At 42.9% G+C, this 21,678-nt stretch overlaps 1 protein-coding gene across 10 annotated transcripts in view; it reads right to left on the reverse strand.

Annotated features, from left to right (window-relative positions):
• fgfr3 (fibroblast growth factor receptor 3) overlaps window positions 1-14,085 on the reverse strand; it is an 89,906-nt gene extending 75,821 nt beyond the window's left edge. For 3 of the 10 annotated variants that reach the window (XM_039786058.1, XM_039786055.1, XM_039786051.1), the window contains exons 1-2: window positions 13,361-14,085; window positions 7,480-7,699 (exon numbers count right to left, since the gene is read on the reverse strand). In XM_039786058.1, the coding sequence (XP_039641992.1) occupies window positions 7,480-7,621 (142 nt within the window). In that variant the 5' untranslated portion in view covers window positions 7,622-7,699; window positions 13,361-14,085. The remainder of the gene's footprint in view (window positions 1-7,479; window positions 7,700-13,360) is intronic. The other 7 variants (XM_039786057.1, XM_039786056.1, XM_039786054.1 and 4 more) reach the window with 6 other exon arrangements.
• Between the last annotated feature and the right edge of the window lie 7,593 nt (window positions 14,086-21,678).

The following is a 21,678-nucleotide window of genomic DNA, read 5'->3' on the forward strand; positions in this document are numbered from 1 at the left end:
GGTGTGTGTGTGTGGGTGTGTAACATAGAGTGTGTGTACCTGCTGCAAAGACATCTTTAGGCTGAAACGGGCCGTACAGGCAGCCTTCAAAGGGCTCAGTTACTGATGAGGGTTTGAAAATGAACAGATATCTGGGAAGATTTCAAGCTTAAAATGTGTTTGTGCAAGTGTCACATAACGTTGGTGTGCCGAAAGGGAAAAAAAGTAAAAAGACCAACAAAAAAAAAGAAAAAAAGAATCCCACTGCGAGAAAAGGTGGTCGGGGTCTGACGTGAGCAGAATACACAGACAGGTCTGTATTTCCATCCATAATTCATCGAGTGACACGCAGAGAGGGTTTCAAAGGGCATTAATGAGGTGTATTAATACATACATAGCTGTGGCCTGCAGACAAGGTTGGTACCAAGGCCCCTGGCTGACAATGACCTACTGATCTACAGCTGTCTGCTAATTCTTTCCATACACGGAGAAAGCTCGACGAGGTGTACACATAACCCCCACCTGAGACGGTCTGATGACTTCTGGGAGGATTTGACACTTTATGACTACAGAGGAAGGGATACCAGTGGCGGTGATCATCTATATCAGGTTACTTTTATCTTCAGTCAAATAAATAAACCCATAAATAACTGAGATCTGTTTTTTGTTTTTTTAAGATTATTTTAGGCCTTTGTTATGCAGGGCAGCTGAAGATGTGAAAGGGGAGAGAGAGAGGCAATGAAGAGTTGAACCTGCTGCCGCTACGGTAAGGACTGAGCCTTTGTACATATTCTGCGATATATTGCAACTTATTACCTTTTTCCCCAATTACAATTTTTTTCCCAATTTCAAATGATGTCCCCAAAAGGAAACTTTGTCAACATCTGTTTCATCTAAAAAGATACATTTCTCTGTTTGTTCATCTCACTTGAATTTTCTTGCTGCAAAATGGGATTGTCAAGCAGACAAACCGACCAACACATATATAATAAAAGATTGATGCTTGGCGTCTGTGTATCGATACAGTATTGCCACAGAAAATATCGCGATACTATGCTGTACCGATTTCTTTCCCATCACCCCTAGTCGATAGTAGGGTTGAGAATCCCCACGAAGGCCCCACGATACGATATTAACACAATACTTATGTCATGGTACAATATTATTGCTATTTTAAACATATTGCGATATTCCGCAATATAGTACAATTAATTACCTTTTTTCCAACTTCAACGTATGTCCCCAAAGGAAAACTTTGTCAACATCTGTTCGTTCATCTCACTTCAATTTTATTGCTGCAAAATGGGATTTTCAAGCTGACAAACTGACCAACGCTGTCATGAACACCTTTCATAAATGTTGTAGGCACCTGAAAAACTGAAATGTTTGTATCACAGGCTAATACACCTTAATTAAATACAAACTGGTGTGCACTGCTGTGCTACTGCAGGTATTTTGAACAATGCCACTTGTACAAAAGAAGTTGTGCAAGGCCAGTCACCAACTGGGGACTTTGAAATGTAGTTTGAAAGTTCAGCTCATTGTTTTAGTTTGGTTGTTTTACTGGTTTGGTTTACTCTTACCGCTCTAATCAGTGTCGTTTCCAGATTTCTATTTCAATCAGGAAGTACTGTGTAAAAAAAGTAAACAAGATTACAAATCTGACCAGACAGTCAGTGCCAGATAGCAGTACTTGACAGGTTTTGATATTCAGTCCTACAGACACATTGAGTTTTAGTCAGTCAAAAAGTCAAAAAAGTATTGCCGTTTAACACCAAGCCCTGGTCCTGAAATATGAGGCACATTTTGTTTCACAATTTAGTCTCAGTCAAGCCTCCAGTGTGTGATCTGATATGAAAACCTTTAATAACATTTTTCTTAGCAACAGGCTTTTTTCCACTTGTGCTCAACTGTGTGTTATCCTTGGAAAAACACTGCGTCTAGACAGTAGTACTCTGAAAGTGCTTAATGAAAATCTCCCTAATACATAATGTGCTTAGACAGATGACACAACAGAGTAGAATATCTTCAAATGTTATTGAACATACACGATTCACAGTATCGTGTTGTCGAGAACTTAAATATGATCATAGTGTGTTTTTATTATTAAATATACATTGACTTTATAGGCGTTTTTTCTGTATCCTGATTGACTGACTGAGGAGTCCAGGAGAAGCATCCTGCTATGATAGCTTTATAAATAGGACTCCAAGTTGTGTTCAATGTTTAATTCCCATCCAACAAAGTGTCTTAAGTGTCCACTGGATTAAGTGTCTGATGGACTGAGGATAGAACAGCCATTGTTCAACGAATCGTCCTTCTCCAAAGCTTATTTGGCCTGCGCGCTTCCCACACTTGCCAAAAGATTTCTTGATAATGTTGCCAGGGAAATGAACATTCATGCAGAGACTCCGAAAGACAAAGTATTGCAGCAGAGGAAGAGAAACCGCTTGGCGGAACTTTACGCTTTAGTTGTGATGAACGGTCCAATTTTCAGAGACTCGCATGGAGCACTACTCATTTACATAACAGGATGAGTAAAGAGTAGTGATGCTGAGAGCCCCACAGACGATTACACTATCATCGTACTGGATAAAATAACCTTTGCATGAATGCACACTTGAGAGGCAGAACTACAGGAGTGAAAACACGCCGAACTTCAGGAGAACAAAAGCCCAACTGATCAGCAGAACTGTGTCTGGGTGGAAAAGTCTCCACTGGGTATTAGTGACCAATGTTACTTTTATAACATAAATGGCATATGTGGCCAGTGCGCCCGTTATATTAAGAAGAGTGGTAGGGAGTGGTAGAGAAGAAAAATGAAATGAACAGAGAGGAAAAAAACAACTAGAAAGAGAATGACAGAGAGAGTAAAGTGGCGTGTGTGTGTGTGTGTGTGTGTGTGTGTGTGTGTGTGTGTGTGTGTGTGTGTGTGTGTGTGAATTGTAGAGCCTGAGCGTAAATCTGCGGATGGTGTGGTTTTAACGAGTCTTCTAATGACCCAAACAACCCCTGCTGATATTTACAGTCCTTGCCAGGGGGAAGGTAGGGGGTCAGTGACCTCACACACACACACACACACACACACACACACACACACACACACACACACACACACACACACACACACACACACACACACACACACACACACGCGCTTTCTTCTCTGGTTGAAGGGCATAATGACCACACACACCCATGATGTCTATTACTCTCTCTCACACACATAGACACAGAGACAAATACAGACACACACACACACACACACACACACACACACACACACACACACGCTTTCTTCTCTGGTTGAAGGGCATAATGACCACACACACCCATGATGTCTATTACTCTCTCTCACACACATAGACACAGAGACAAATACAGACACACACACACAACACACACACACGCAGAAACATATACACACAGACATACACACAGACTCTCTGCTATCCTTTAATTTTACCGTTCCCTCTTTTCATCTAATTTTAACTGCCTCCCTTTCATAATCTGCCTCTGCTCATCCAGACATAACATTCACTTAACTGCAGACTCCACGTAGGCCTGCTCTGTCACACACACACAGAGCAGATGAGCAGAAAACGTAATGTGTTGAATTTATATATCTGCAGTTGCCAGAAAAGGTCGGAGCAGAGGAGCCACATATTTCATCTGAGCTCCACGGGGGGACCGGCGGGACGTGTGTGTGGTCAGTAAATACAGAGGGGAGAAGAATAACACACACACACACACACACACACACAAACGCACAAACCCCCTTTGTCATCATTCTCTCACATTGGTCAACTTGGCCTCTCAAACGTTTTTTTCCCCCCTCAACATTTGGAAATGTCACCGGATGACATAAACAACACCGCTCTCTGAGACAACATTATGGTGGGCTTAATGGAAACAAGGAATTACATCACACACACACACACACACACACACACACACACACACACACACACACACCATAGTGTCATATTTCACACATGCATAAATAAATAAATACAGACCAGGAAAGATTCATTCCAGAGAGCATTTAACAAGTAGGGTTGTCTTGTGTTTTCTGATCAATAAAAATCTTCAATATTTCTTCTTCAATAGAAAGCTGTTTTCTCTTCTCAAAAACATTCCTGCGGTGGTCCACAAGGGTCCTGCGGTCACATTCATACATTAATCTATGACAGCTGGATTAAAACCATTAACAACTTTGATCTATTAATACGGTTGTCCAAATCGCAGCACAATTACTTTTAACCTTTATTTATTTACATCCGGGCTGTAAACTTTCAAGGGCATTAATCCATAGCACCTGTTCATTTGTGACCCAGAAGCAGATACACACATTATTCTACACACACACACACACACACACACACACACACACACACACACACACACACACACACACACACACACACACACACACACACACACACACACACACCACAAACCTAAGTGACAACTTTGCCCAGTGCAGTGGCGGCTGAGGGGAAATTGTGCCATCTGCCAGTAAACGAGTCATTTTATCCCCACTGCTCGTCCATCTGTGGACATGGGGGTACTCTGCTGGAGGCCAGGGGGCCGCGGGGGAGACGAGACGCAGGCCGGAGATGCCTACCAGGCACAGAGGCCGGTCGCAGATCAGCCTGACGCAGAGCTGCTTTTAAATCTACTGGGGCAAGTCGGTGTCAAAACTGAAGTCAAAATGCAAGTCTTCTAAGTCTCTGAATGCTTAAGACTACATGACATTTGAAAATGACTTCCAAGGCTAGGGTTAATCATGCTTTTTTTTTGCATTGTTGAGAATACATCCTTTCAATGCCGAGGCCTAAAACTAAAACATGCAAAGTCTACTTTTTCTTGTTCCAGGCGTTAGACCAGGCCCTGCAGAAAACCTTTAGTGTGTATAGCGTAGTGTATAGTATAGTATAGTGTGTAGTCTTTGCCGCATGTCGTTCCCGTCTCTCTCTCCTTTCATGTCTTCAGCTGTCCGATTTAGTAAAGGCCTAAAAATGCCAAAAAAAGCAATATTTAAAAAAGAAAAGAATAGTGAAAGGGCAGCTCATATCCTCTTCAGGGCGACACGGCCCGGCTGTATTTGGCGGCATCTGCATACCGCCCAGGTACACCGAGATCACAGCCTGAACACCCGCCACCCAGAGGGGTTTAAAAAACACTGGGCTCTTTGGATGATGCCAAGCATGATAGGCTGTGATGGCTCCCAGCAGGGAAGGCAATCAGGCGGACAGAATCACAACACTTCTACTGTAGCATTGGGATTTTACATGAGAGAGGGGTGAGGGCGGGGGACAGAAAGAGGAGAGGAGGAGAGGGGATTCTTTTGGTTACACACAGGTAGAGGCTGTCAGATCGGCCTGACGCAGAGCTGCAGTTCAATCTTTTGGGGCAAGTCCGTGTCAAACTGAAGACACAATGCAAGTGTTTTTAAGTCTCTGAATGCTTAAGACTACATGACATTTGAACATTCCTTCCAAAGCTGGGTTAATCGTGCTTATTTTTGTGACTTAAGTCCGTGTCTCAAGTCTTGAATTTACATCTCTGGTCTGACCTTGGTTATTCGGAAGATAGCCTTGATATACAGTGCACTATATGCACGAGTTACAAAAAAAACTATACCACACACCATACCATACCAACATACCAAACCATATCTGCAAGATGTGTGTGCACATGCTCCTGCATTCATTTGAAAGGATTTTCCTTATGGGGACCTCTTTTTTTAGAACACAATAATTTCAGAGGTCTCCAGACTGTATAAACAGAGCCATGTCCCTATAATGTCATGATTACCAACACACACATACACACACACACACACACACACACACACACACACACACACACACACACACACACACACACACACACACACACACACACACACACACACACACACACACACACACAGCTGGATCATATCCCAAAAAGCGCCCGGCTCCTTGTCTTGTCTCTGTACTGAAGCATGTAAAGTGTGTCAAAGACTCATTTTATATAACTATCGCATAAGACAGAGTGAGGGGGACAACACTTGGCTAATGCCTCAGAAAAGAGATTACTCTGCTGTGTTAGTTTTTTTGGGCAATATGGAGAGATTAAAGCAAACACAGTCAACGTTTACTTTGGACTGATCTTTGGGTATTTCTCTGCCTCGAGAACAAAGAGGGAATATCGCGCTAAGCTCAGCGAACCAAGAAGAGTCCAATTAAATCCTCCTCGTAAAAAAAAAATAAAAAGACTCCGCCACATTCGTATAAACAATAAATGTGCCTTTTGAAATGCCCCTATTTGAAGTGATGAACAAACAGAAAACTCAACGTGGTTCAAAGCAGATGTCATATTAGCATTGGAAAATTAAGAGAGGAACAATTGAGGGTGGAAACAAATGTGTATGGGCAGCTACACATAGTCTTTCTTCTCTCTTTTTTTGGACGAATACCCTTCCAGGCTTCTTTTATCCTGTTTTATGACTGAGTGTAAAGCCAACTTGAGAGGGGGAATTGTTCTGAGCTCTGTTTTTCTTGTCGTGCAGCAAGAAAAGTGTCGCTTTAAGTTGTCTTTTTCCTCACCTCACGCCTGAGCAAAGGTGCTTCTTCTGTCTGACGGACAGTCCAGAACCAGAAGACATTCACTTCCCAGTGATATAAAACAGGGCACAGCAGCAAATCCTCACATTTCATTATTTGGCATTTTTGCTTGATGAATGACAAATGATCTAATCGATTCATGGACTAACGGATACCAACCTAATACAACAACCAATAAGAACAACTGTGTGTGATCGTTCCCGTCTCTCTTTATGTGTTTAATTCTCATGGACTTGGAAGAACAGCCTATGAGCGGCAATGAACATCTACTTAGATTTTGGCTGCGAAGGTGACAGAGAAGGCACGAGAGACAGTACGTTTACATGCACAGCAGTAACCGGCTTCTGCCAGTTCTCCCCGTATACATGAGTGGGGAAGAATGGGAGAAATGACAGGGGTAACTCTACCTCCGGTATAGCAGGTGGCGCCCTGCCGACGCACAACACTAGCTTTTACTTCCGATGACCTATGTCAAAATTACACCGACCGGCCACTAAATAAATTCAAATTTAACAACTTCGTGTTTTATTCACAGACTCTTGTCACAGCGTAGGAAAGCACAGTGTTCTCGCCAGATGTTTAGCTAACTAACGTTAGCCAGCGGCCGCGTCGACAGCCCCAGAGATGGACAATCTGTTTAGCCACCTCCCTGTGTCTGCTGCTGACTCGGCAGGGAGTAAAACAGAAGTCTTCCCCTCTGAGATAGCTACTCTTTGCACAAGTATCCAGCAATAACAAGTCGGTTGTATTTCAGTGCACTAAGCCTTGTTTTCTGTCCTGAAATTGCTTCAAATGCTCTCTGGTGTCTGGATTTCTTTTAAAGGCAACTACCGGTGTTGTCTCAGCACTATGTAAGAATATGCCAGGGTTTGATATCGTGTCCTACCTGTGGGCTGAGCGGTGGGCAGCCTGGCCGGAGTGACGCAGAGAGGCAGGAGGAAGGAGAGCCAGAGTGAGCACCACAGGGCCGCCATCCCTCCGGGCGACGAGCTGAGACGCAGAGCGGCGAGGCCCGACTCAGACGGCATCCTCCGTTAGCATGCCGTCCTGCAGAACGGCGGCCTGCGGCGCCGCGAGAAACTATCCAACGACTCCGCGACGCTGACCTGGAAAAACGACAAAATTGAGAAATCAATCAAGAGCACGGATGACACGGAGACGTCTGCGTGTTCATCGTGAGATTCTGGCTTGGGTTTGACTGGAGGTAGAACTTTGAAACTCTGAAATGGGAACATTAGAGCGCAAATTAAAACACAGTACAAAGAAGCGCCTTTGGGTGTGCACACATGCTGCCATGTTTTGACCTGACATTCCACAAAGATTTCGAGGATTAGAGTGGAAATCCCGCTTCGCAGTTTTTCTCAGAAACTTTTCTCAGAGCACCAAATATTAATTAGCTGTGTTCGAAACCGTCCAACCCCCCCCCCTATTCGTTTCTTTCTTTTTTGAAATGGTCAAATGGGAGCTCTGATATAGGAACAGCTCAGGAAACCTTATGTACCGTACACCCCCCGGCCTAGAATGCAAGTTCATTAACCAATCCATTAACTTTGCTGCAACAGGATTAGTTAAGGAGGAGGAGGTGGGGGGGGGGGTCACATTATTTCAGACCTAAACAGCCTGTCAGTCCTTTCCATGGGACTCTTTTCTGCTTGAGAAACTCTTCTGCATGGTTTGGCAACCGACTGACACGGATTCACTAATCTTCCTGCGGGAGGAGGAATGCCGACGTCTACAGTATCAGTTGCCCAACGTATGCTCAGGCTGCTTGCCCCACACAAAAAAAAAAAAAAAAAAAAAAAAAAAAAAAAAAAAAAAAAAAAAAAAAAAAAAAAAAAAAAGGGAGAAAAAGAAGAAAGAAAAAAGAAAGAGAAAAAAAAAAAAAAAAAAAAAAAAAAAAAAAAAAAAAAAAAAAAAAAAAAAAAAAAAAAAAAAAAAAAAAAAAAAAAAAAAAAAAAAAAAAAAAAAAAAAAAAAAAAAAAAAAAAAAAAAAAAAAAAAATATGGTCCAGCTTCAGAATAGCCTTGGCTGTGAGACGTCCACCCCCGACAAAAACAGACACACAGGTTTGGCGAACACACATGCAAACATTTCAGAGTGGGCTTTGCTTCTACACACAGAGGTGTATTGTGTACACACACACACACACACACACACACACACACAGTCCAGAGTAAGATTGTGTTGTCTTGAGTCTTAACAGCGATGTTTTTCTTTCTCTCCGAGGAACCTGTGACCCACTCCTTGCTCAGCACAAACTGAAGCGCATGCAGGCCGGCCCCTGCGAGCCTCCGTTTTGCACATTATCACTCTCCAACGCAGAAAACACCAACTGGGGGGGAAACTTCACAAGACAAACATGACTAGATACACACACACACACACACACACACACACACACACACATGCAGTGTTTTCCTTAGGTTTGAGGAAGACTTCGGTGCACACATTTTGCGGTAAGTTAATGGGTCCTCCCGAGTCCCATAAGAAAAAGGTTTACGTTTTTCAATTTAAAAAAGATGAAACTGCACCATGATTATTACCATATCTGTAACTAAAACTTTAGAAATGCTAGATAATTCAAACTTAAAAAAACTTTTTTTTTTACGCTCACATTCTTTTTACATTCATTTAGCTTAGGTGGTGCACAAAACGCCTTGGGTGCTGCGCCCCAAACCTTATAGTGTAAGGGGAAAACCCTGCACCCGGAGTCTAATCTAAACACTGCACCTTTTCAGGCTTCAACACACTGCAGCCTTTTTATGTTCTCTATAGGCACTTGGATGAACTCTTCTCTCTCAGTCCATCCTCACCCTTCTTACAACACAAGGCGCCTCCGTGCTGCTGCCGTTTGTTTATGCAGCGCGATAAGGCCTCCGCTCTCCAGGGCGTGGAGGTACAGCTGATCGGCAGGCCTCTCAGAGTTAACACACACACACACACACACACACACACACACACACACACACACACACACACACCTAAAAATATCTCAGCTTTTGTGCAGCCACTTCACTTCGAGAGCTGACAAAGTCTCCTGGAGTCGGTTCGTGTCAACGTGCAGATGTGTTTAGACAAGCAGCATTACAGCCTCTCCAGCCACGGGAGAAGGAACTAGGAAACAATACAGGCTTTGAGATTGACTAATTTGGTGACAGGTAATGGTTGAGACTACCTTGTGTACAAAGTGAATCCTTGGGTTTTGAGGAGCAGCAACAGCGTTGCAACATGATGTGATTGATAGCACGAAAAGTGGAACAAATGAAATCTAGGTAACGTGTGCCCTTTCTTGACAAAACAGGAACCTTACATCCTCTATTTATTGCATTTTTTTTGAAATATTGAGTGATTAAACTAAGCACTTTTTACACCAAAGTGGACATGCTGAACATTGGAAATGAACTCCTCACACACTCCACCGGCGACTGAAAACACTTTGATTTCACTCGACAACCTCAAGAAGCGGAGAAGAAGAAGAAGAAGAAGAAGAAGAAGAAGAAGAAGGAAGAAGAAGAAGGAGAAGAGGAGGAGGAGGCGGTATGGATCCCAAAGACCCAGCGAGGAGTTCAAAGCACCCAAAGTGTTTTCGTGCTAATATTTTCTTAACGCATGAAAGAGGAACACAGCCACGGCGGTGAATAATACATGAACATTAATCATGCAGAGCTATCCACACATTGTAATAGCTCGGAGGCAGAAAAGAAATGCTTTAACCGGGGTTCAAATCCCTGTCATCCCTCTCCCCTCTGTGAGGATCACATGCTAGTCACACCTCTCCGCAGCATCAGTAATCTTTAATAATTAAAGCCGGAGAATCAACAGCCGGGGCTGGATTGACTTTGTCATTTTTTTGGGGGGGGGGAGGGAAGGGGATAAGAGGATTTTTGGGAGAGCACAAGTGCAAACAGCAGCCGGGGCGAGGGGCACAAAGATAGACAGGCCATGCAAGTGGGTAATCTTCCACATCAGTGCCTCTTTTCCCCCCCTCCTATACCCCTGTTATAAACATTCTCCCATGTATTCTCGTCTCTTGCCTCGCCACTGCTCTTTTATCACAACGCCACCCTCGGGGCAGAGGAGCTATCGATCAGCTGAGAAGCCGAGCCGAGCCGGGCGTCTTGAAGCTGCCAGGTGCCGTGTGCGCCCAGGGGCGAGGCGTTGGCCGCACGCTGCGGACGCCTCGGAATCTGACACTTGTGGCCGACGCTGCACGTGTAAAAGACTGTCAGTGTGTTCTCCAAAGGATTGTGGATGACTTAGTGTGCGTGTGTATTTGGCGGAGGGTTTAGAGGTCCTTCCTCAAGAAAATGTGACGTTTTTCCAACACCTGCACACACCGTCTTACTTGCAAGAAAAAAAAGAAAGACCGAAAACGTTGCCTACTATTACATGTATTATGTTTTTTTGCAAGTTAGACAGTGTACGGGAGCTTCTTTGCAACTTTTGACTTACTCGTCCCCATCCGAGACACATGCCTCACGGGGTTTTTTGTCAATACCAAAATATGCAATTGCAAATTGAGTCAGGCCATTATTATTACCATATCTGTATCTACAACTTTGGAAAAGCTACAGCAGATCATACATAAATAACACTCTAAAAGCTTAAAGACACAACTTGCTAAAGAAGTCCACTGGGGACCGACTACAGCCATCAGGACACATAGAGGGACACGCTTGTCCCTCTGGGAATATATAAGAAATATAAAAAGAGAGCACAGTATGCAAACCAAGGGAAAGCAGGTTGATTTAAATTACTTAAGACATAGATTACTCTCTTTGATAGTATATTAACAGCAGCTACCGTGGGAAATGAAAAGACTGTAATGCTCAATGAGGTTGATATAAAGTGTTTGAACAGACTCAGACACATATATAAGACCTTAAAGAGTTATTATAGTGAAGCTGTGGGGAAAAAGGGAACACCATAAAGTACTACAGTGATACGGTCAACTCTCTTTTGAATGTTACAGGATGAGTTTCTACAGAAGTAGTCAAGGTATATAATATAAGAATACATTTCATAACTGAGTGCCATAACTGAGACATTCTGAGTGACAGGGGACCCACCGAGATACAATAAGATGTTAATCTGCAAACGCGGACCAGATAAGGTCACAAAGACATCGTTTTTATTGAACTATTATAGTAGGTTAGTGTTTGAGCATGAAAAAGATCAGCTTTTCGTCTCAAAGTAGAAATGTTGGGGGCCAATTAAATGCATTATTTTCCTCTTTAAAAAAAAAGACCAGAGAAAAAAAAAAAAAAAAAGGCAACCAAAACTCCACGGTCTCAGGCCAATTTGGGTAATGAAAAGAGGCAATCACAGTCTCAATTTGGAAGCGAAATGTGTCTGAGGCACGCCTCTGATTGAAAACGCTGCAAACTGGCATGCGTTATTTCTTGGGTCAATAGATACAATTAATTTGCAGCTAATGCCAGCTATTATCATCCGCACGCTTGTTTTTAAGGCTCCGAAATTGAATAGGCTAAAGCAATGCAGCTCCCAAATCTTATTTCAGCACCCCCTCTCTCAAGGATGCTAATCCGGTTATTTTCTCCGGTGATGGTTTGACATGATGGGAGTCAAAGCTGAGCTGAGTGGCCAAAATCACCATCTGAATCCGATTGAAGCGCGCGTGTTTGATGAGGGGATGACTGATGTGCTGCTGAGGAGAGAGAGAGAGAGAGAGAGAGAGAGAGAACCGCACAGCTCGTTCTTTCAAAGGGAGGAGAGAGAAGAAGAAGAAAAAATGTGCCGCTTTCTGGAGAAACTTCAGAGACGATCAGAGGCATTAGGGCGCGCGGCTCTGTGAAAGCGGCTGATGCGTAATTCATATTTCTGCTCCAAAGCACATAAGACGTCACTGTTGCAGTGAGAAGAAAAGGCGTGTTCATCCTAACCACCATGAGCACGGCGATGAAAGTCAATAATTGACTTTTTGACAGGGATATTATGCAGGGGGAACGTTTAGTTGATAAAGAATGGAAAGCGAACTTTTATTAGACCCATCTAATGGGCATCCTCAACCCATCCTGATGGACAGATAAACGTGCGCAATTGCACAATTCATAGGCTACATCTGCTTTTTTATTTTTTATTTCAGGAATTTTCTAGAAACCAAAGTGTCCATATTATAAAACTGGGCAGATTGAGGCGGGTCACTGCCTCGAGATGGACTTTTTATTTAGAAAAACTAAAATATCTTTAAGCAAGTGGATTTCCATTCAAAATAAAGGAATTGGCTCAACCAATTGCCACTTCCAGGGGTGGGGGGGGGGAGATGTCTTTTTCAGCTCCGCAGCGTGCGTAAAATTCACTACCCTGCGCCACACACAGTGCAACCAGAATGAATACGCTGAGAAACAGAAAAAAATAAACCTGTGCGCGCTTTCTCCAAGCCAGGGTGATAGAAATGCGCGCAGAAAGCTCCGCTGACACCGGCCGAGGCGCGCTGATTGCGCACAGCCCGGGGACGGACGAACAGTTCCCTCTGCGGCACCTGTGCGATGGCACGGTACGCTTTACGCGCGCACACACACACACAAACACACACACACACTGTACATACTTTTCAGTACCACACGGCTATTTAACGCTAAGTGATTGGAGAGCTCAACCTGTCTGACTCACAACTACAAGGAAGTGGAGCTATTTTTCTCAGGACATAGAGGCTGCAAAGAGTTGTCCGTGAATAATAATAATAATAATAATTAGTATAATAATAATAATAATAATAATAATAATAATAATAATAAGATACTTACCCAAAGTATCCCGTTGTGACAGCAGATCTCAGTCTTTCAGATGTCACCAAGCATTGATTTAAAAAAAAACAACCACACAACAGTTATTCTCCCTTAAACTTCATAAAAACCCACAAAACAACGTTAAAATCCGTAAGTCCTCGCGCATCGGGCAGCAGTTTGGCGACAGCGGAGGAGAAAAAAAAAAGAATAAGAAAATCCCTCTCACGACTTGACAGCGAGAGTCCTTTGGCTCGTGCACCGCCGCTGCGAAAGACAACTTCTTCTCCACTAAATCCTAGGTTTCCACTGCGCGCTGGCGTCCAAAGTGTCCAAACGTCCAGAAGGCGTTCATGGTGTGGCGCGCATCAGCGGGGCAAGTGTGGCAGTGTGAAGTCCAGCGGACCGGACGCAGTGAACGCGGCTGCTCGCTCGCTCGGCTCCAGCGCCGATGGCCGTCGGTGTGTTGCGCTGCCTCGGATCAGCCAACTCGGACTGGTGGCTCTCCGCCGCTGGCTGTCTGGGAAGTAGCTGGCAAGGTGCTGCCGTCACCACACACGGGCTGGGAGACACGACGAGTTCCTGTTTGCACCTTCAAAATAAAAGCTTGACCGATGAACCAGTGACGCATTGCTTGGCAGAAGGCTCTGTTAAATGCGCATGGGCGTACATTTCATCTAACAGATGGGGGGGGCAATAGACTTAAAATTGTGTAAGAGAGTTCTTGTAACAGGCTATGCGAGTTGTGGAATTCCAGAAAGTAGGCTGGCAATGCTCTTATATTCATTTTAAACATTTAAAGTGATTCTTTTCTCTAATTACAGATGATGCTGAACTGAGAACTGAGCCTCCTTAGCAAGCAAGCTAGCAAGCAAGCTAACTAACAAGCTAGCAAGTTGGCCACTAAATTAGTAAAGTTTAATGACTTAATGTTTCATTCACACACTGTTGTCACATTGTAGGAAAGCACAGTGCTCTGGCAAGATGAATGACAACTTTGTTAAGCTCATTTTCTGTAACTAGTGAAAGCACGTTGGGTGGAATTAGTGAGCTAATTTAAGATTAACTATCCATCAAGCTAATTTTACCAAACAAGCTTAGTAACTTAACTGCTAACATAGTGGACTCGTGGAAAAATACATCAATTTGGCGTCATCTGTATTAGAGAAAATAATCACTATATCCAATGTTTAAAGTGAATAAAACAGCATTGCCAGCCTACTTACTGACGCAAATCATTCTCTCTCACCGGATTTCTGTGTACCATTAACATACAGGGGGAAAAAAAAGCAGTGGACCAAACCACTGTAAGGCAACGGAGGGGGGACTCAAAATCTTTCTTAACTTAAAACGCATTTTGTTGCCCCCTGTGCGTTTATACTGTTTTACTACTTACACAATTATTTCAAGTATATAATATTTACAATACAAAGCGTGGCTTTAATGATATTTATATAAGGGGGGACAGCCCTCAGATGGGGTGGGTCCTGACCCCCCCACGTGATTTCCGCCTATGCAAATGCGAGATATAGAATGCAGGTATTATGCTGCCTTCCAGACACAATTTTTAGTTCGTAAGTTACGACTTCAAGTCGCGTTCCAGGCAAAGTCACGACAAACCCTTCTAGCTAGCGTTAGCTAGCGGCTACCTAACGTTGACGTTAGCTAGCGCTAGCTGATACTAGCGATTTCTAATCGGCGACATATTTTGGGCTTCATGTAATAAACATAACCTGTAGTAGTACACAATCGTATGGGTATTGTTTTGATTACAATGTGCGGAATTACTTTACGTTGCCTATTTATGTCTATTTATTTCTATTTCTCACCCGGCGTCTGTACAGCATCAACAGGGGGGCGCCATTGTTGTTTATGTGTGTGTGTGATGTCAAAAACTGTAACTGGGAGAACAACCATCAACCAGTTCACGGGTAGTAAGTTACGGGTTTGACTGCCGTTTACGTGTACCTCTTTTTCTTTATATTTTTTATGTAATGTAGGCCTGTTTTTTATATTTTTTCTTTTTGCTTGATTCTTTCTATGATGCATTTTCTCAATAAAAAAACAAAACAAAATGCAAGATACAGAAGTGCAGTAGCTATATGCAGAAAACTACATTTTGGCAAACGTTTCATTTTTACAGGGCAACCTAAAAGGATGTGTGCTAAAGGTCATGTTCAATCATTTGAAAAAGTTCAGTTGTTTTTAAATAGATAGATATTTATTGATCCCAAAAATGGGAAATTAGAGTGTTCAAAATATCAGTCAACAGCACAGAATATACATGACATACTAGGATACAATATACATGAAATAATAGGATACAATATACATACATACAATATACATGAAATAATAATAGGATAGCATATGAGAACATATAACAAATAAGCAATAATCAAGTGCAATAAACAATCCGCCAAAAAATCCAACCTTAAACCATGTGTTGAATTTTTTTATGATATATATATATATATTAGCACAATTTCCCCCAACCTCTCAACATTGTATCATCTGCTTCCATGTTTTGTGTTACTTGTATCAAGGTATTTTATGAGCAGCTTCTCGGAAAAAGTTTTAAGCCAAATACAAAACTTGACAATAATTGTATGAGTAAATAAAAAAATAAAAAGTTATTAAAGTAGGCTTTGTATCGTACAAGTGCAAATAATTCAGGTGGATCGCAATTAAGCCATCACAGGATCACATTCTGCTGCAGCTATACAGAAAAGACTTTTATTTTGAAGGCTCGCGTGTGTTTCATTGTGTGTGTGTGTGTGTGTGTGTGTGTGCGTGTGTGCGCGCGCGTGTGTTTGTGTGTGTCTGTGTATGTTGCAGACTTGACGCTGCTGCTCTACGCTGCTGCTCTTCTCTCCAGTCCCACCGCGGGTCCGGGGCTGCCTCCGCCGTAGCGGGAGGAGGGAGATCAGATCCCGGCGCACCGCTCCCCCGGGGGCCGCTGGAGGCAGCAAGTGACGCCTGGTGCTTCTCCAAGCTCCTCTCACGACTCCTTTTCGTTGAGGAAAAACTCAATCAGGCGAGGCGTTATTGCCAAAGCTGTTGTTGGAGTTCTGAATGGTTTACAGTCAGTGGTGGCCAATGTTGGGTTTGGGAACCCACAAGGGGACCTGGAAGGAGCCCTAGGTGGTCTTTGGGGAAAAAAGAGAAATACCTTAGCTATTATGTCCCTCCGTGGAGTTTAATACAGTGACCGAATGTCCAGAGATAGTTATTGTGATCAGAGAATTCACGTCTTTTCAGTTATCTCCATGGGCAGTCATTAGGGGAAAAAAATCAGGGGGCCCAGCCCAGAGCTGCACACGTAGGGGCCCTGCAACATGTCAGGGATTACAGATATTTTGTGTATGGTTGTGTGCCAGAGCTGTTTTTGAACTATTCTCTGGTGGAGCCCCTGATTATTGCCCCCCCCCCCCCACCCACCAGGCAGAATGGCCTTTGAGTTATTAGAAGATTGCGGCTCAGACCAATGTTTGACCAGTCAGCCCTAAAGTGTGCTGAGTAAACAGTAAATTACCATTTAACACCCATTTATTCTGCCATATACTTCCACTATTGGGCTAATTACTGCTGTCAGGACAGAGGCGATAGCCGCTTTAAACAACGCTCCAATTACTGTCATCTCTTAAACTGTGTTTGGAGAAAGCAACTTTATGACGCCATAAAGCAGAGCGGCCCTCTGCTGAGTGACGGCGAGGAGGCTGGGTGGAGTGTGCCGCCATCCGTCTGTGTTTGTCCAGTAAAGGGACTGTGATCTGTGACAATCCACGTAAACACGTCATAAATTACAGAAAAGAGGATACGAGCATCATCAGGTAGAGAGATTGCAGACCTTTTATTGACGAAACCACTAAACAAGACCCCTTGTATGTTTATGAGGTGTGAGCAGTTAAGGATGATTTTCTCCTCCCAGACTGTTTTATTTGAATAATTTAGGCAAAATTGATTCCATACTTCAAACGCAAAAAGCTAAATCAAAGTAAGAGCTGGATAAAAAAATATAATATTATATTAGAACTGTTTCTGTGGTTGCATTTTCTACATCTACTCCAAAAATTCAGTATTTAAATCAACTAAACTGCTCAAAACTCTGCGATAATGGCAATAATGTTTATTTACACTACCTATAAACAGTATTCAGCCCCCATTGGAAGTTGCCGTGCTTTGTTGTTTTACAGCTTTGACTCAAAGTAGATCGAATTGTTTTTGACAACGAACAAAAGAAAAAGACCTTTTAAAAAGTGAAAACAGATTGCTACAAAGTGATCTGAATGAATTGCAAATATAAAATACCAATGACATGTCTGCATAAGTATTCTCCCGCTTTAATAGGACAACGCGAATTATGACTGGTGCTCAGCTCGTACAACAACCCAGTCTCACGGCAGTTTGTGAAATGGTCACGTTATTTAATCTATTGATTCGTGTTCACGGGGACGTTTTTGTCGGGGATTTTTTTTCGTGGTGGCCAGCACGAAAATGTAAACTAATGTAGCTCAGCGAAAATTCTTTCAGGAAGACCTAACAAGTAATCAGTCCCTCCTAAAGCGAATCAGCGCTGGAGGCGTTCACCTTCTGATAAACCAATCAGGAACGGCTAAGGATCCCATAGGCCAATCACAGCGTCTCATCACTGGTTTAAAAAGCTGCTGCTATCAGCTGTCATTTCAGGAAGACGTTGTCCCTCCTCCTCCCCTTCCACCTCCCGTCCTGGTGGTTCTCCGGCTGTCGCTCCGATGCCTCCTAGGTCTGGTTTTCCGGCTTACATCTTGGTTCACTACCCCTATATTAATTTATTAATATATTAAATGTATTAATAACGATGGAGTCCAATCTCCAATACATTGTACATTACATGCTGTGGTATCTTAAAACCTTTTGCATATCTGCAAACAAGTCTCTCCTGATTGAAATGTATTTAAATGGGAAGCATATGTCGTGGTCACAGCACGACTACGGTAGCGAGTGGTATGAAATGCCAAAAATCCGCGTAAGGAGGTCGGTTGGGGTGGTGGTGGGTCAAACAATTCAGGACTTTCACCCCCGAGGCCGGGGTTGTTTCCCCGTTAACCGTCCCGTTATTGTCGCGCGTTCCCTGCGCTCGTCTCCCGGCGTGTGAGGCGTCCTCCCCCGCAATCTCCGTATAGACCATTTGGTGCTGGCCACCACGAAAAAAACGAGAAAAACGTCCCCGTGAACACGAATCAATAGACTAAAAATAACGTGACCATTTCACGAACTGCCGTGAGACCGTGCTGCGTACAACAACGCAGCTCAAAAAGTGCTGAATCGTTCCGGTAAATTCCTTTAAACACATCACACACTACTGTACATACTGGGGCTGACTGGGACAATATGCTTTTGTCCCCATTCGATTCTTTCACGGTACATTCCATTTGTATTGGGATTTGTACTGCGATTTGATTATTGAGTATATATATATATATATATATATATACACATACATACATACATATGATGAGACATTTCTAGAAACTAATTATTTTCTGAAAAAAATGCACATCACGTGTCAGTCTGGCTGTATTTCATTTGTAAAGAAGTACATGAGATAGATTTTCTGCATTTTCTGCTTTCGCTCAGTTTTGCTGGAAATGGATATGATATTTTGGATATTTTGCTGGTCACAATTGACCTGTTTTCTTTTCTTTTTTTTAATATATTTTTATTGAAGGAAGAACAGAGTGATGCATCACATACAGAAGAAGTTTAACAATACTCCTTGTTTTTACAGTTTTTTCCACTTTCCCACAACCCACCCAAAATTGACCTGTTTTCTAAATGTCTATATCAGAAATATGGGTTTCTTTGTTACTACCTAATTGTAATTACCCAAAAACACGGATGATTCCATACAACGCGCATCGCAAGTACAATGAATGATCGGATCTCTACTTTCATTGAATTTTGGGTGTTTTGTTCAATTTTTTCGCATTTGAAAAAATAAAAATCTAAATGTTTCGAATCAGTATCTTACCTTGAACGTTGACATATACCCTTCTGTGATTATCCTACCTTTATTTTTAGTCTGAATAATTCACAATTTCTGCTTTTTTATCTCCAGGATTAGGTATAATTTCCTATAAATAAGGTTTATTGATCATGACTTCCAAAAATAAGTGTAAAACTAGTAATAAGTTGATGTTAGTGGTGTTCAGACATGGTAGTGAAAGGAAGTGTAAAACGGAGGAAAAAGGGACCAAAAACATTGAAAAATGCCAAAAGGGTCGGAAAAAGATACAAAAACGTCAGAAAAAGTGAAAATTTTCATTTTTGACCTGGGAGGATGACAAGTGCATGGTCCAATGGAAGACAACACAAGGGTTAAACAGAAAATATTAAGGTCAATCATTGGTAAATATAAAATAAATGAAAAAAAATATTGATTCTGGGGAAAAGAATCAATTTAAGAAAAAAAAATCGTCACAGTAAAAATGACGATACCGATTTTTTTTTTGTGTTCCGTCCCCCTACTACATACTGGTGATGATGCCTCAGTGCTCAACCTCATGGGAAAGTACACGGAGAAACAACAAGCCACTCTAATTAAAGCAAGCAAAGAAGAAGAAGAAGAAGAGAGCAGAGTGATGATGAAGGGCCTTTGGACTAACGGTGCTCTGTGAGAGCCATTGGTGGGAGGAAGGGGGGGGCGAGCTCGGGAACAAAAGCCAGGCGGTCAGGAGGAGAGGTCATACAGATGGTGAGAATGCTCAGTCAGACAGCTCGAGTACTGATGGGCACACTGACCAAATGACCCCTTCACACACACACACACACACACACACACACACACACACACCTCGGCTCTCCACAACTGCTCATGTTAGGAAAAACAAAACTCCTTTCTGCACCCCCGCAACACCCTAACTTCTAAGGAACACACACACACACACACACACACACACACACACACATTCCTCGCCCCCCCCCCCCAGCCCTCCAGGGAGCAGATCAGCAGGAGATGAAAGGTGAGGCGTTTTCATTTAAAATGGAGTAAAAAATTAAACAACAACAAGAAAAGCCTCCGAGTTGAGAGTGATTACTATCAGCTGCCATGATCCAAAGAGGGAATACAATCCAGAATCACTTGAAAACCACTCCAGTTTATCTGGACGGTGTTATCATGGTGCATATTTCCACTGACAACCTTAAGGAGCTAGCAGCATTGACTGTTTTCTCTTGGTCTGTGTGTTGCACATTGGCCGTGCGTGGGGCAACCAGCGATGGACTGCCGGTGGCTTTGTGTGGAAGAGAGGAGGAGGACAAAAAGCAGCCGGACTAATCATTAACACGAGTGATCCCGGCCGGACAAAGGGAGGGAGCTGATCACTGAGGACACTTCACACTCCACTGCTCTCTGCTCTGTACTGCTGACCCATACACACACACACACACACACACACACACACTGCGCATTTCACTATCTTTGTGGGGACCCGCCATTGACATAATGCATTCCCTAGCCCCTTACTCTCACCTTAACCATCACAACTAAATGCCTAACCGTAACCCTTACCCTCACCCTAACCATAACCTAATTCTATCCCTAATCCTAAAACCAAGTCTTAACCCTCAAACAGCCCTTTAATGTTGTGGGGTCCAGCATTTTGGCCCCACAAAGCTGTGGGGCCAAGTATACCCCACAAGTATACTGGACTCCCGGTTTTTGGACCCCACGAATGTAGTTAAACGAGAATACACACACCCGCACACGTGCAGATACACACACACACACTCCTCGGCTCTCCACAACTGCTCATATTAGGAAAAACAAAACTCCTCTGCTGATGCACCCACACACACACTCTCTCTCACACACACACACACACACACACAAACACACACACACACACACACACACACACACACACACACACACACACACACACACACACACACACACACACACACACACACACCTCGGCTCTCCACAACTGCTCATATTAGGAAAAACAAAACTCCTCTCTGCACCCCCCCACCCCCTGTAATTCCCTAACTTCTAACACACACACACACACACTTTGTCTTCATTTGCTCTGTATAGTTCTTTTTTCTTCTTCTTTTTTTTCTACTCTTATATTATTTGTATATACCTTGTGTTTAATTTAATCCTATTTTTTATTTATCCTTTTAATTTATCTATATTTCTTTATATATCTATATAAGTCTTTGTGCTGCTGCAACACCTGAGTTTCCCCTCCGACTGGCTAAATCAATCAATAAAAGCCAATGTTAGTGTATAATAACTTCCTCCTGTGTCCCGTACATGCAATTTATCGGTTATAAGGGGTAGCAAGTACGCG

The sequence above is a fragment of the Perca fluviatilis genome, chromosome 20 (genome assembly GCF_010015445.1).
Source record: "Perca fluviatilis chromosome 20, GENO_Pfluv_1.0, whole genome shotgun sequence".
Lineage (NCBI taxonomy): Eukaryota > Metazoa > Chordata > Actinopteri > Perciformes > Percidae > Perca > Perca fluviatilis.